Raw genomic sequence first — 14,671 nt, 5'->3', positions numbered from 1 at the left:
CTGTCTCATTTATGTCCATAATAATCCATTTCAAATTAATTTTTGCATATGGTGTGAGATAGGATTCAACTTTCCATACAGGTATTTGCTTAGGCCAGCATTAATTGTTGCAATGACCATTCTGTTGCCAGTGGGGTGATTGCAGGTGGTGAGTGAGGGTTTGGAAAGCATTCCAGGTAGAGGTTCAGAAGAATCCTTACTACCTACATCCTTATGTATTGTGTTTCCAGCACTGTGATTATTGCTTCACATTACATTTTTTTATTTAATCTTTGCTGCTTGCTTGTGAGATGCATGTTAGTTTCATTTTACTAGTGAGAAAACAGATTCCAGGACTTTCAGATCATAAGACTCTTAGTTGACTGTTTTGAAGAGCAACTCTTTAAGAGTGGCAGCACTGTTTCCTTTTGGATCTCTTGCTAGCTCAGGAGCAGCTGAATATAGAAGGATTTGAGGATCTAAAGCTTCTGGAAACTGCAGTATTCTTTTGTCACTTTGTGCACTTTAGTATTTGTGCCAAAATACTAACCTCTTCTTCACTTTAAACAAATTTTTTTGAAAAATTCTACATGATGGATAGGTTGCTATATTGCTGATTTTCAAAGGGTTTTCATTGATTATTGAAAAATTAATAACATAGTCAAACTGAATTTAAATTTTCTTCTACTTTAGGAAAACAGTAATGCTAAAAGCACATCTCTGTGCAAGGTCAGATAAAGCAGAACCTGAGATTTTCATGTGCCTGCTGCCTCCTGCCAGGCAGTCGGCATCTCTGCAGGATCTTTTGGTCTCGTCTTACATTGCAAGTCCCACATTTACAGCTGTGTGACCGTGGACAAGTTATTTAACTTGCAAGTCTCCTTTTCCTTATCTGTCAAGTGAGAATAAGAATATACTTTCCACAGGGTGGTTGTTTTTTTTTTCTTCCTAAGGACTAAACTAGATGCCAAGTACATTGTTTAACGTAGTTCCTAATATTTGGTAAGAGATTAGTGAACTTTAGTGTGAGCTTTGAATGAATGAATATATTAATGCATTAAAATAGCTTTTGTGATTTACTGCCCCAAACTGGCTTGCGCATCTTGGTTTAATGCATTTCCTCTGAACCCCTGCTAATTTACCAGTTGTAACTTGACCTCAGTAATAATATTTTGTGTTTTAGGACTAGTGCTTAGAATAAGGAGAGCATTAAAGAAGGTGAAGAAATTGAATTGGGGTGTGTTATTTTTTTCCCTTTCCTTGGAACAAATGTTTATATACTTTTGTATGCTGTATTTTCCTCTATACCATTGAAAGAGTGTATGGGCTAGGAAATACTAGTTGGCCCCTGTGGATGTAAGAATGCAGTCTCAGTTTCTTCATGAAGAAAGTCAGTTTTCATAGCTCTGCATGCTTCTGTTTCCCTTTTTCAGGCAGTGTGATTGAAATCTTTGGAGTGATTTTATTTTTTTAATTAGTTTTTTTCTGCAGTGATTTCACTCTGGTTTGTTTTATCTAATGTGGACCAAAAGCATAGAATTGCTAATTGAGCATTCATTAACAATTTTTAAAATATTTCTCAAAATTCATTTAACATTTCAAATATATAAAATATTCATTTCTTAAATTTACACAGTGTTCGTAAAAATTTCAAGTCTGTCAAAAAACTGACATACTTTAATTCAAATACACTGTTACCCAGCCCAATTTCTATGTTGATCAGTTTTACTACAGATAGGGTCTGGGTTATTGAGAAAAATAGGTAGGGCGCATTTAATGATTAAATGAAAATTTTCTGTTTTTGTTTCTATGAACAGTCAAGAATCTGAAATCTTTAAAAGTTATCAAATTGATTTCTTAGCAAAAGTGATAAAATCAAGGAATCTCACTGAGTCTGCATTATACTGAATTTGATATTGGAAATGAGATTGCCTGAATATATTTAGAATCTTACTTTGAAGTATATGAGTTGAATTGAAGCTATTAGTTTTATGTAAATCTCAGTGTCTTTCTGCAGGGGAAAAAGAGCCTTTCTGCTCCTGCCCAACTGCCAGGGCTGACAGACTTCTTAGATTATAATTGCATGTCGCTATTTGGCAAGTTCAGCAGCTTAGGCTCACAAATAGGTTAACCTCTGTTGCCTTTCTCAAAAGCAGTTAAAAAGTACATGTATTTTATCGATTCCTTAGATTTAAAAATGATGTTTAAATATAATAGGCTTTCTGTGAGATTTTAAATATAACGTATTTCAGTGTATATTAAATAAGCTTGTCTTCAGTGAAATTTTTTATATTTTAGGTACTGATTTTGTAAGTATTAATAAGCCTGTTTGAGTACAGAGATCTGGTAAATGTAAATATTAATTGTATTTTAAAAAGAATTATTTTGTCACGAATGAGTTTAGTTCTGATTCGGTTAACTTGGTGACTGGTTATGTTTGTACCTGAATTTCAGCACTCAAAAAGTTTGACTACAGAGCTTTATTTCTAGAATAGTGGTCTCCTTTATGTTATATAGGAGCATTGGTATACAATGTATGCATGAAAATACGGCCTTGATTCTCTTGATGTATTTCCTTAAGATTTGTGTATACTTGGCTAGTCTATATATTATGTTCTAAAGCAGTTTTATGGTTGACATGTTGGCATAAAATAAACTTCTATATATTTTACTTCTTAAAGGCTAATTTTCCCCCCTCATTTTTCTCTTGCAAATTTTCTTTAATGGAAAATTACTTGAAGAATGTTTTCTTGCAGTGTTTCTATGTATGGCTCTGCCTTCCTTCCATGGTAGTAATCATGTTGTTGGTTCAGTCTTGTTTTCTGCCTTTTGCTCATTAGTGTTCTATCCCACATAGTCTCATATTACTAGTCTTTATAACCATAATTTTTAATGGCTGAGTAATATTCCATTGTTGAAATGCCACAGCTTATCGAAACATTTCTGTATTTAAGTTATTTTCTAAGTTTTTTTAATCACAGTGAACACCATATGTTAATATTGTTTCCATAAGCATGTATGTATGTTCTTCTTTTGGCTATTTCTTTAAGATTACAAATTTTCAGTGTAACTCAGTAGCAGCCTCACTTTTTTTTTTTCCCTTGAGGATCTTTAGTGTGTTACTCTATCATTTTTTATCTCAAATGTCTGATGATAATGTCAGTATTTTTTTTTCCGTATAAGACAGTTCTTTTTTCTTTAGATGACCAAAGGATTTTTATTCTTTAAAGTCCAATGATTTTATTGGACAGTGTCTTGATGTTGCGCATTGTGTGTTGCTTTTCAGATGGTGTGCTCATTTTATGTAGCTCAAATCTTCTTTCAGGAAAGTTTCTTGAATTATAGTTTCTAGTATTTCTTCTTTTCCTTATTTTTGTTTTTTCCTCTTTTTTAGCTTCTTTAGTAATTTATTACTTTCAAATAATTTTTAACTTTTTCCTTATTTTTGATTTTTAAAAATTCTTTCCTTTTTACCTGTTTTTAAGATAATTGTCTGTTGTGTTTATTCATTCTCGTGTTTCTTTTAAATTAGCCTTCATTTTTGAAGACATTTTTAAAATTTCTAATTCTTTTCCAAGTTCTAACATCTCATTTCTGAGTTTCCTAATTCTGATTAATGTTGTTTTTTAAATGTCTTATATCATTTTATTGTCTTTTTGGTCATCTGTTGTGAATGTCTTCTCGTTCTCTCTGTTCTCAAGATAACTTTGTATGGGATTTATCAGTGAAGTTAGTTTCCCTGAACGTCTAGACAGAGATGGGATTCAGGGTATCTTTTTTAACTTACAGAGCTCCTTCTTATTTTCAGGGTTTTTTTTCTCTCTTTTTTTTTAATGGCAACTTGTTTTCTAAGATTGCGTGGCTCTGTTCCACTCCTCTGCTTGTATGTGAACTTTTGCTTTCCTGCAGCTCTGTTGACTGTCCTGTTCAGGTTTGCTTTCACTCCTAGTAGTGTCTCCTTAGTGTTGTGCTCTGACGTGGGAGGGAGGCACCTTAGCTGGTCAGTTTGGGAGTTCACTGGGGCTAAACTGCGCTAGCCTTTCAGACTTTTCTGCAGACGTTTTGTACAGATCCACTAATGCAGTGGATATTCCTGGTTTCAGCTGTTGTCTAATTGGCCACTGTGCTTTCCTGTGAATACCCATTGGCTGTTTGGGGCTTTGCCTGTTTTCAGATCTGTCTTAGACTCCCTGTATTTTCCTCTGCTTCTTCCTTAAAAGCACTAAATACAATGAAGGATTTGTGGCTCTTGATTGTGTGACCTACTAGTGTGTATTTTGGGGCTCATGGAGATAGATACCCGATTGTCTCTTTGTGTTGCAAATGTTATTTATGGGATTTTAGTTTTGCTGTTTGGTTTGTTATCTGTAAAACACATACACTCACACTCATACACTTATAATTACTGTGCTGGGGATCCCCAAGACCAGGTTTGATGATTCACTAGGAGGACTCATAGGACTCAGCATGATTTATTACAATGAAAGGGTACAAAGCAAAATGAGCAAAGAGGAAAAGACGCATGGGGTAAAGTCCTGAGGAAACCAGGCACAAGCTTCCAAACGAGTCTTCTCTCAGTGGAGAAGATGTACTTGTTTTCCCCAGCATCAAATTGTGACAGCATGTGTGAAAAGTTATCTACCCTGGAAGCTCATTAGAGACTCATTGCCGAGGGTTTTTATTGGAGGCTGCTTACCTAAGCACCCTCGCCTAGCATGTACTAAAATTTCAAATTTCCAGAAGGAAAGCAGGTGTTGAGCTGTGGTTCAGTCATGAACCATATATTTGCACAAATAGATTAGACATAGTGAAACGATCTTATCTATTAGAGTAGTGGGAACCCTCCCAAAATCCAGGTTCCCAGACGTCAGACAAGGGCAAACCTTGAAAGCAGGATTTGCTAAGGTTAGGCAGTCTCAGGCCAGCTTAAGTCTTTTCTGCACACATAAATACACACACATACTCAAAAGGGGGAATTCAGGGAGCTTAAAAAACTCTGTGATCACCATGACCACGGTCTTTGCAGAGTCCTCCAATTAAAAGGATTTTAAGCAATGCAGAGATATGTTCAGATTTCCAGTTTTGAAGAGGTTCATGCTGTAATAGTGTGAAGGATGGATGGTAAGCCTTTGATAATGGAAGTAGGCAATAGCTCGGGTGACAGTTGATTAGTGCTTGAAATCAGACACTGAGAATCAAGAAGAAAGAAGGGATGGAGTTGAAGGGATACTGTGTGTGTGTGTGTGTGTGTGTGTGTGTGTGTGTGTGTGTGTATACATGCATATATAGTGTATACATATACATGTATATGTATATATATATTAGAGACTGAAGCTATAAGAAAATGTGAATGAATTATCTCTGCAAAGGGAAGGTTTTTCTAAGTATAAGAACAAAGTCATAAGTCATTGAGAACAAGTTTTATAAATTTATGTACATAAAAATTTAAAATTTGACAAAAAGCAAGACTTGAAAACAATAAAAAAGTTGAAAGGAAATGGGGAAAATATTTATACCTCTGAGCATATTAATATCCTAATTAAGATCAATTGCAAGTTAGTACTTAAAAAATCTTAATAGACTAGTAGAAAATAAGCAAAATAGATTAATGGGCAATTCAAAAAACAAGAAAGACAAATGGTCACATAGCAGTTTTCAACCCTGAACGTTTTAAGCATGAACAACAATGAAATACAAATTCTTTCATAAATTAGCAGTTTTTAAAAATGTTGGTAGGGTACTTGGAAATTGGAAATAACCTAAACATTAAATTATTTAGATAAATTGATATACATTCATATGTTATTCAGCTATTAAAGTCATGTAATAGAAAAAAATGACATGGCTACCTTTATACTAATAAAGTATGATCTCAAATTTTCTGTTGATACTTTATTGAATACACACAAACATACATACACATACAAAAATAATTAAAACAATATTCCCCAAAGTGTTAACTAGTTTTTCTGTAGGTGGTGCGATTATGGATAGTTTTTCTTTTTTTTTTTTCAGTCTTCCAAATACTGCAGGGAGGAGCAAACTATGATCCATGGGTTAGCTGTTATTTTTGTAAATAAAGTTTTTTTGAAACACAGCCATGCTTATTTATGTATTGCTTATGACTGCTTTTGCAGTACAGCAGTGTAAAATGTTTACTATCTGTTCTTTTAAGAAAAAGTTTGCCAACCCCTGATGTGATAGTGAGTGATACATATTTTATATTTAGAAACAATCTCTCTCCTTCACAAGCACACACATTTTTACATAATAATAATGTAAGAAAAAATAGCATTGTTGCTTATAATGCTGGGATTTTTAGTAAGCTTCTTGGCGATCTTTTTTTTTCTTAGAAATAGCTTGAATGTGGAAAAGATAGGGACTTAATAAGTGCCTTTGATAGTAAAATAAATTAATACTTATTTTAAATAGAATTTCCATAGATCAATACTTTGTTTATCCAGGATTGCTGAATATTCTGTTAGTGATGGTCTAAAGAAATGATGATTTAGTAGATAGAAAGTTCAGAAACGAATATCTGTTTTCAAGGAGATAAAGGGGAGGCATTTAAAAGAATCAGTGTGGCTATTTAAGGATCTTTTTAAAAATATGTGTAAAAGATGATTGAATGGGCATATAAACCGCAATGAATGTGGGGGTCATGAACCTGTGAGGATAGTAGCGATTGGTACTATGTACCTGGGTCTGTGCAGAAATTCTGTTTAATCTTCAAAATAATCTGGACAGGCAAACTAGTATTTTCTGTTTTGTAGGTGAAAACACTGAGGCTTGGAGTTTAAGTAATTTACCCAAGTGACATGGAGTTTAGTGCAGCCTCCACTTGAATCCAGGTTTATCTGACAGGAAGATTTATGGTTATCTTTCATCTTTTTTTTTTTTAATGGATTGCCAGTAAGTTCACAGATTTTGAAACAGTGTATCAAATTTAGATTTTGACTTAATCAAGAAATGGATTTTTAACTATTTATCAGGTTTTACTACGTAAAAATAGTCAACTCCCTGTTTTCTGCTATGTTCAAGTAGATTCTGGATGACCATATTTTAAGGATGTAGCAAATTCTGGCTTTGACTAAGATAGAAGTTCATGAACTTTGAGAACCTCTGAGATGTATGATTTTATGGTGTTAGCTGTGTGCTTTGCATTTAATTTGAATTTACGTTATGTGAAGGACCATAACTATGTAAACTTTTACAATGCTGCAGAAATCTTTAAAAAATTGGAAATTTGCCTTGTTGATATGACTCTGTAAACATAATTCATTAAGGAGTTCTGTGTCTTTTATATAGTTATGGTCCATCTAGTTTATTTTTTCTTGAGTGTCGACTAGAGGAAAGATTTATCTATTCCAGTTGATATACTGTCCCTCAACAAAGATGGAAAATATATACCAACACTTTCTCTTTGTACTTTAGCCATATAAAAATAAGAAGCCAAATTTAATGAATGGCCATAGCAATTGTCTTAACCTATGTGTCTGGTAACAAGTACTCCTTTTGTTTCCTTAGAATTTGTTTTTGTTATTCCTAAATTTTTTTTTAATTTTATTAAATTTATCAGAGTGACATTGGTTAATAAAAATTATATAGATTTCAAATATACAATTCATCATCTGTATATTGCATTGTGTGTTTGGGTGTGTCACCACCCAAAGCCAAATCTCCTGTCCCCATATATTTGACTCCCTTTACCTTTGTCTGCCTTCCCCCCAGTCCTCCTTTCCCTTTGGTAACTGTTGTCTGTGTCTATAAGTTTTTGTTACTTTGTTGTCTTGTTCTTTTGTAGCTTTCTCTTTTATATTCTGCATGAGGAGTGAAATCAATGGCTCTTGACTTTTTCCGTCTGATTTTCTTCACTTAGCATGATATTCTCAAGATCCATCCGTGTTGTTGCAAATGGCAGTATTTCATCTTTTCTTATGGCTGAGTAGTATTGCATTGTATGTATGTACCACATCTTTATACAGTAATCCACCAAGGGACATTCCGGTTGTTTCCATGTCTTGGCCACCGTGAATAATGCTGCAGTGAACATAGGGGTACATATATCTTTATGAATAAATATTTTCAAATTTTGGGGGTAGATACCCAGAGGAGGGATTGCTGGGTCATATGATAATTCTCATCTTAATTTTTTGAGGAACCTCCATACTGTTTTTCATAGGGGCTGTACCAGTTTACATTCCCACCAGCAGTGTATGAGGGTCCCTTTTCTCTACAACCTCTCCAAAACCTGTGATTATTGTCTTGTTGATAACAGCCATTCTAACAGGTATGAAAACAAAGTATAAGGTATGAGGTGGTATCTCATTGTAGTTTTGATTTGCATGTCCCTCATAGATAGTGAAGTTGAGCATCTTTTCATACATCTGTTGGCTGTTTGTATGTCTTCTTGGGAGAAGTGTCTGTTCAGGTCTTCTGCCCATTTTTTAAATTGGATTGTTTGGTTTTTGTTGTTGTTGAGTTGAATGAGTTCTTTAGATATTTTGGATATTAGCCCTTTATCGGAGGTGTTGTTTCCAAATACATTCTCCCATTTGGTTGGTTGCTTCTGTTTTATTGATGGTTTCTTTTGCTGTGCAGAAGCTTTTTAGTTTGATATAGTTCCATTTATTTTTGCTTTTACTTCCCTTGCCTTTGAGGTCAAATTCATAAAATCCTCTCTTAAGACCAAAATCCATAAATTTAGTACTTAGGTTTTCTTCTATGTATTTTATTGTTTCAGTTCTTGTATTTAAGTCTTTAATCCATTTTGAATTAACTTTTGTGTATGGTGACAGATAGTCTAGCTTTATTCTTTTGCATGCGGATCTCCAATTTTCCCAGCACCATTTATTGAAGAGGCTTTCTTTTTCTCCGTTGTATGTTTTTGGCTCATTGGTTGAAAATTATTTGCCCATATGCATGTAGGTTTATTTCTGGGCTCAATGTTTTTCATTGGTCTGTGTGTCTATTTTTCAGCCAGTACCATGGTGTTTTGTTTATTGCTTTGTAGTATAATTTGAAGTAAGGGAGTTTGATACCTCCAGCTTTGTTCTTTTTTCTCAGGATTGCTTTGGCTATTTGGTGTCTTTTGTTGTTCCATACATATCTGATGATTTTTATTCTATTTCTATGAAAAATGCCATTGGGATTTTGATGGGGATTGCATTAAAACTGTATACTGCATTGGGTAAAATGGCCGTTTTAACTATGTTGATTCTTCTAATCCATGAACACGGAATTGCTTTCCATTTCTTTGTGTCTTCTTCAATTTCTTTTAATAATGTCCTGTAGTTTTCAGTGTATAGGTCCTTCACATCCTTTTTAAAGTTTATTCTTAGGTATTTTATTCTTTTTGTTGCAGGTACAAAAGGAATTGTTTTTGTTTTTTCATTTTTCTGAAATTTCATTTTTAGCACATAGGAACACAGTGGATTTTTGTACATTGATTTTGTATCCTGCTACTTTACTGTATTTGCTTATTGTTTCTATCAGTTTTTGATGGAGTCTTTAGGGTTTTCTATGTAAAGAATCGTTGTCTGCAAAAAATGACAATTTGACTTCTTTACTCCCAATTTGGATACATTTTATTTCTTTGTTGTTCCTGATTGCTCTGGCCGTCTTATATTGTATAACAGTGGTGAGAGGGGGCATCCTTGTCTTGTTCCTGATTTGGAGGAAAAACTTGCAGTTTTTCTCCATTGAATGGATTAGCTGAGGGATTATCATATATGGCCTTTATTATGTTGACGTACTTTCCTTCTATACCCATTTTTTTGAGTGTTTTAATCATAAATGGATGTTACAGCTTTTCAAATGCTTTCTCCGCATCTATTGATATGATCATTTGATTTTTATCCTTTATTTTGTTTATGGTGTATCACATTGATCAATTTCCATATGTTGAACCATCCTTGTGCCCCTGGGATGAACCCCACTTGATCCTGATGTATTGTCTTTTTAATGTACTGTTATAATTGATTTGCTAGTATTTTGTTTAAGATTTCTGCATATATTCATCAGAGGTACTGGTCTGTATTTTCCCTTTTTTGTGTTATCCTTGCCCGGTTTTGGTAATAGGACAATGTTGGCCTCATAGAATGAATTAGGAAGTATTGCCTCTTCAATTTTTTGGAAGAATTTGAGAAGGATAGGTATGAAATCTTTGAATATTTGGTAGAATTTACAAGCGAAGCCACCTCTAAATATTTTTTGTTGTTGAGGGCTAATACATATTATTTTGAAACATCTTAGACATAAGAAGAATATGAATTTTTAATACCTAAAAGCCAGTGTTTTTTAATCCTTTTGAAATATGAGAGATTAAACTACATAAACAAACAAAAAACCTCAGATGTGACTTTTGTTCTGTGCCAGTTTTATCTGGGACCAAATATAAAGTCAATACCCACCTACTAGAACCTGATTCGTTGCTTGACTCAAGACTATAACTTAACTGTTTGAAGGCGTCTTAGAGTCAGTTTCCCACTCTTGTAGATTCTACTTAATTTCCATATATTGCTTTTCCTTCATAGGGAAACGTGCTTAAATATAAAGTACTTAATTCTTAGCACAATAAATGGCATTATGAATGCAAGTTTGAAAGCAATATTTTAGTAAAAGTCGATAAAACTCAACCAGTTTTAACTAACAACTTGTTTACTCAAACAGGATTTTTGTTTATTCTGGTTCAGCTAGACCAGAAGCTAGAAAGAGAGAATGTCTCCAGTGCTTTAGAGAAAAGCGAGCATTGACCTCAGGCTGATGCTTTTGAAAGAAATGGATATATTCATCGCAGTCTAGAGTATTGATAATTTCTCCTTTGTGGTTTAGTTCTATTTTAATACACTTCAGGTGTTGAATTGCCAGTGTATCAGACGCTCAGATTCAAACAAATATATCCAAATATCTGAAATATATATAAAATACAAATATTGCTTATTCTCTGCCAGTATTCCCTTGTACTTATTTGTGATTTGGCTGTGACATAGCCTTTTATTTGTGGTGGATATTTTAACCTTGATGAATTAATGTAGTTAATCTCAATGTACTGTATTTTTCCTCTGAAAAAAAAGGGGAGATTGCGATAGCTGTACTCTAAGATAACAAAATCATGGTAAATATTCAATTATTAGAATATTGGTATGTCCAGAGTCATCTTATATAGCCCTCTAAATGATTTTATGATTGTTAAAATTGAAATCTGCTACTTATAAACCAGAGAAGTCCTAAATCCTGTGTGAGTATTATGCTTGGTGGTTGGGCACTATTTATATTGTTTATATGAAATGTTTTTATGAATACTTGCAATTACATAAAATTTATTCTTATTTTTATAGCCTGTTCGGCACTTGAAGTACTCCTTATTTAAGAAATCACTACTGGGCAGTGTTTCGGATAACGGAATAGTAACTCTCTGGGATGTGAATAGTCAGAGTCCATACCATAACTTTGACAGTACACATAAAGCTCCAGCTTCAGGCATCTGTTTTTCTCCTGTCAATGAACTGTTATTTGTAACCATAGGCTTGGATAAAAGAATCATTCTTTATGACACTTCAAGTAAGAAGTAAGTGTGACATGCTCATTTCTTAATTTAGTAATGATTATCTCCTTAGCATATGTATTTGTGATTTGTACAGACTTCTAATTAATGTTCAGGAGCTCTAAAATTTCTGTACTTGATATCTAGTAAGATCGATTTTTTTCTTTTTCTTCCCATGCAGAAAAAAATAGATAGGCGTGGGTGTTCTTTAGAGTACTTCTGGATCGTGAATGTTGAGGGATAGCATGTTGATTTCACATCTTTATTTTAGCATGCATGCATATTCTTTTTTCAGAATACAACTAAATATGTATATTTTTAAAGCAATATGATTAATTTGCTTTGAAATTAAATCCTTATCTAAAGCAGGGTTTCTAAACTATAAACATTTTCGGCTGGATAATTCTTGATTGTGGGGGGCTGTCCTGGGCTTTGTAGGATATTCAGCAGCTTTCCTGACCTCTACCCGCTAGGTGCCAGTAGCACTTCTCCAGTTGTGACATCCTAATTGCCCCCTGTTGAGATCCACTGATCTAGAGCTAAAAGATAATCTAAGTGTCTGTGTCCATTGTGCCTTCTTGTCCTTCTTAGAGTTATAGGGGTACTTGGTTACCTTTAAAAAGAAAGCAGCAAGAATGCTACAGATGTATTCAAGATAACCTAACAATTCTAAAGATCAATGTAGAAGAAAATGGTAATGTTACTCCTAGGGAAGGACCTACTATCAGCCCTTGTTAAAAGTTTATTGTTACTTCACATTCTTTTTTCTTTTCTTTTTACTTTTTTCTAAAAACTATTTACTGAGAGACCTGAGTTAGTAAGCCATTCCTCTCTTACATCAGACACTCCAGCTAAGAGCTCAGCTTCAGCAGATCAGTCTCCATATTTCTATTTTAGCTTGCTGAGGATCAAGCCACATGGATTCTGTTAGCTTTTTGGTCAAGAGATGCACAACTAAGAACAAAAGAGCAGCTGCTCCCCTGTGAAAGGTCGTAGTCCTCTTGAGGCTTTCGCAGGTCAATTAATGGAAAGTGGATACTGAGAGCCTGCTTAACCTTTAGGCTAGAGTCCTTGTTTGTGGAGTAACACCCAGGAATTCTGTCACATTCACTGCCAAAGGAATAATTACTCAAAGAAATGGTTACTGCTTCTAGAAGATGTAGAATGTTTCTATTAGAAGAGAATAGAAAAATAGGATGGAGTATTTAGCAGTTCCTTTTTATGCCGTTGTATTAGAAATGTTTCTAATTCTAAATTTCTGCTGTAAACACATATTTGGGATGTGTATGTTATTTGCCCAATTCTAAGTAAGTTTGGTTTCGGTATACAGTTATTTATATGTCATATAAGCTTATATACCTGGATACACTCATATATCTACATATACTTTGTTCTCCTTTCCAAAGGCTAGTGAAAACTTTAGTGGCTGACACTCCTCTAACTGCAGTAGATTTCATGCCTGATGGAGCCACTTTGGCTATTGGATCTTCCCGTGGGAAAATATATCAGTATGATTTAAGGATGTTGAAATCACCAGTAAAAACCATCAGTGCTCACAAAACATCTGTGCAGTGTATAGCATTTCAGTACTCCACTGGTCTTTCTAAGGTAAGATATTTTCTTTCTTGTCTGCATTTTTTGACTAAATAAAATCTAGCTCATGGAAATATTAAGTTGTCAATTAAACAGTGTAATTTTGATTCATAATTATTTTTATATAAAAGCATTTAAAATAATTTCAGTACAAAGCCATTTGATACTTGGTTTTAAAACTTTATTTTTTTAAATTTTACACCTAATGCTCATATTTCCCTCTTTTCAAAAATATTTTAAAAGACCTTTTTGGTTCAGAGGGAAACTCTCAGATCCACCAGCAAGCTTAGGCTTTGTAAGGGAAAATATATATATTTTTCATCTAACAGGGAATTTATAAAATATTAATAACAGTATGGAGCATTAGAAACCTGAGCTTTTAAATATTCCATTACATTTCAGTCAAGTTTAAATAAAGGCTGTTCAAATAAGCCCTCAGCTGTGAACAAACGAACTGTCAATGTGAGCGCTACTAGTGGAGGAGTTCAGAATTCTGGAATTGTTAGAGAAGCAACCACCACTTCCATTGCCACAGTTCTACCACAGCCCATGACAACAGTTGTGGGGAAAGGAACAGTTGCTGCTCAAGACAAAGCAGGTAAATGTTGTTTATATATAGTGTTTGGAGTGACCCCACCCCAAAGTGCTAATTAAAGATAATTAGCACTTTCTTTAGGAACCTAGAACTGAAATTCACTTGAGTATTTAGGTAAACTTATTAGTAGATATCATTAAAGAAGTGAAAATTTTAACTTCAGCTATACATTTAAAAAAATATTAATCAAAGACACGTTGCTTATTCTATTTAGCTGAACTTCTGTTATAAAACATTAGCTTAAAAACAGGATGTCAATTAAGAAATTTATTCTAATATCACGAGACTGGATGACTTCCCATTGTGTCTTCAGATTAATCAATAGAGAATGAAACTTTGATGGAGTCATGATTTGATCTTTGAGGGTTTTTTTTTGTTGTTGTTGTTTTAAGAAAAGCTATTCATGGCGCCTTTTGTTTCATATTTCAGAATGGTAAGTAAGTCAAGTGATGAAATGAATATATTTAGGTGTTAAATAGTGCCTGGCACATGTTAAGCAGGTATTATTAGTAGTTTATTAAATACAAATAAATGGAAATGTTGTAATTAAATTTTTTGTTGTACTCTGATAACCATATGAATGAAGAATTTCTTGAAGAATTTATTTAGACTTTGTGAAGGTGTAATATGATGATAAAGTTCCCCATACTTACTGTAGAATGTATTAGTTGCCCACAATAAAGATGGTATTCCCTAAATTCCTGAAAACCTTCTGGTTTTTATTTTAAGAAGTTATACATAAACTGTCAATTTGGAACAGATATTTTTATCTACATGGTGTACAGATGCCAGTATGTTTCTAAAATATTCTCATTAGAAGTGGATGTATCCATGTCTTCTTTAATTTTTTTAGGAGTAAGTACTTGACTTGGACAAAAGTATTTGTTGGTGCCTTCTCAATCTGAGTTTACTATTTCCAAGTATAAGTAAAACTTTGTTAGTTAGCCTTGATAGTGTGG

The 14,671-nt window shown here is 33.7% G+C and overlaps 1 protein-coding gene across 7 annotated transcripts in view; it reads left to right on the top strand.

Annotated features, from left to right (window-relative positions):
* NEDD1 (NEDD1 gamma-tubulin ring complex targeting factor) overlaps positions 1-14,671 on the top strand; it is a 44,695-nt gene that overhangs the window by 14,152 nt on the left and 15,872 nt on the right. For 6 of the 7 annotated variants that reach the window (XM_081058344.1, XM_081058339.1, XM_081058340.1 and 3 more), the window contains exons 6-8: positions 11,319-11,548; positions 12,931-13,132; positions 13,520-13,715. In XM_081058344.1, the coding sequence (XP_080914470.1) occupies positions 11,319-11,548; positions 12,931-13,132; positions 13,520-13,715 (628 nt within the window). The remainder of the gene's footprint in view (positions 1-11,318; positions 11,549-12,930; positions 13,133-13,519; positions 13,716-14,671) is intronic. The other variant, XM_081058343.1, reaches the window with a different exon arrangement.

Source organism: Rhinolophus hipposideros, assembly GCF_964194185.1.
Source record: "Rhinolophus hipposideros genome assembly, chromosome: 9".
NCBI classification, from domain to species: Eukaryota; Metazoa; Chordata; class Mammalia; order Chiroptera; family Rhinolophidae; genus Rhinolophus; species Rhinolophus hipposideros.
The sequence above is the reverse complement of the archived record's forward strand: the minus strand, read 5'-3'. Positions and strand labels throughout refer to the sequence as shown.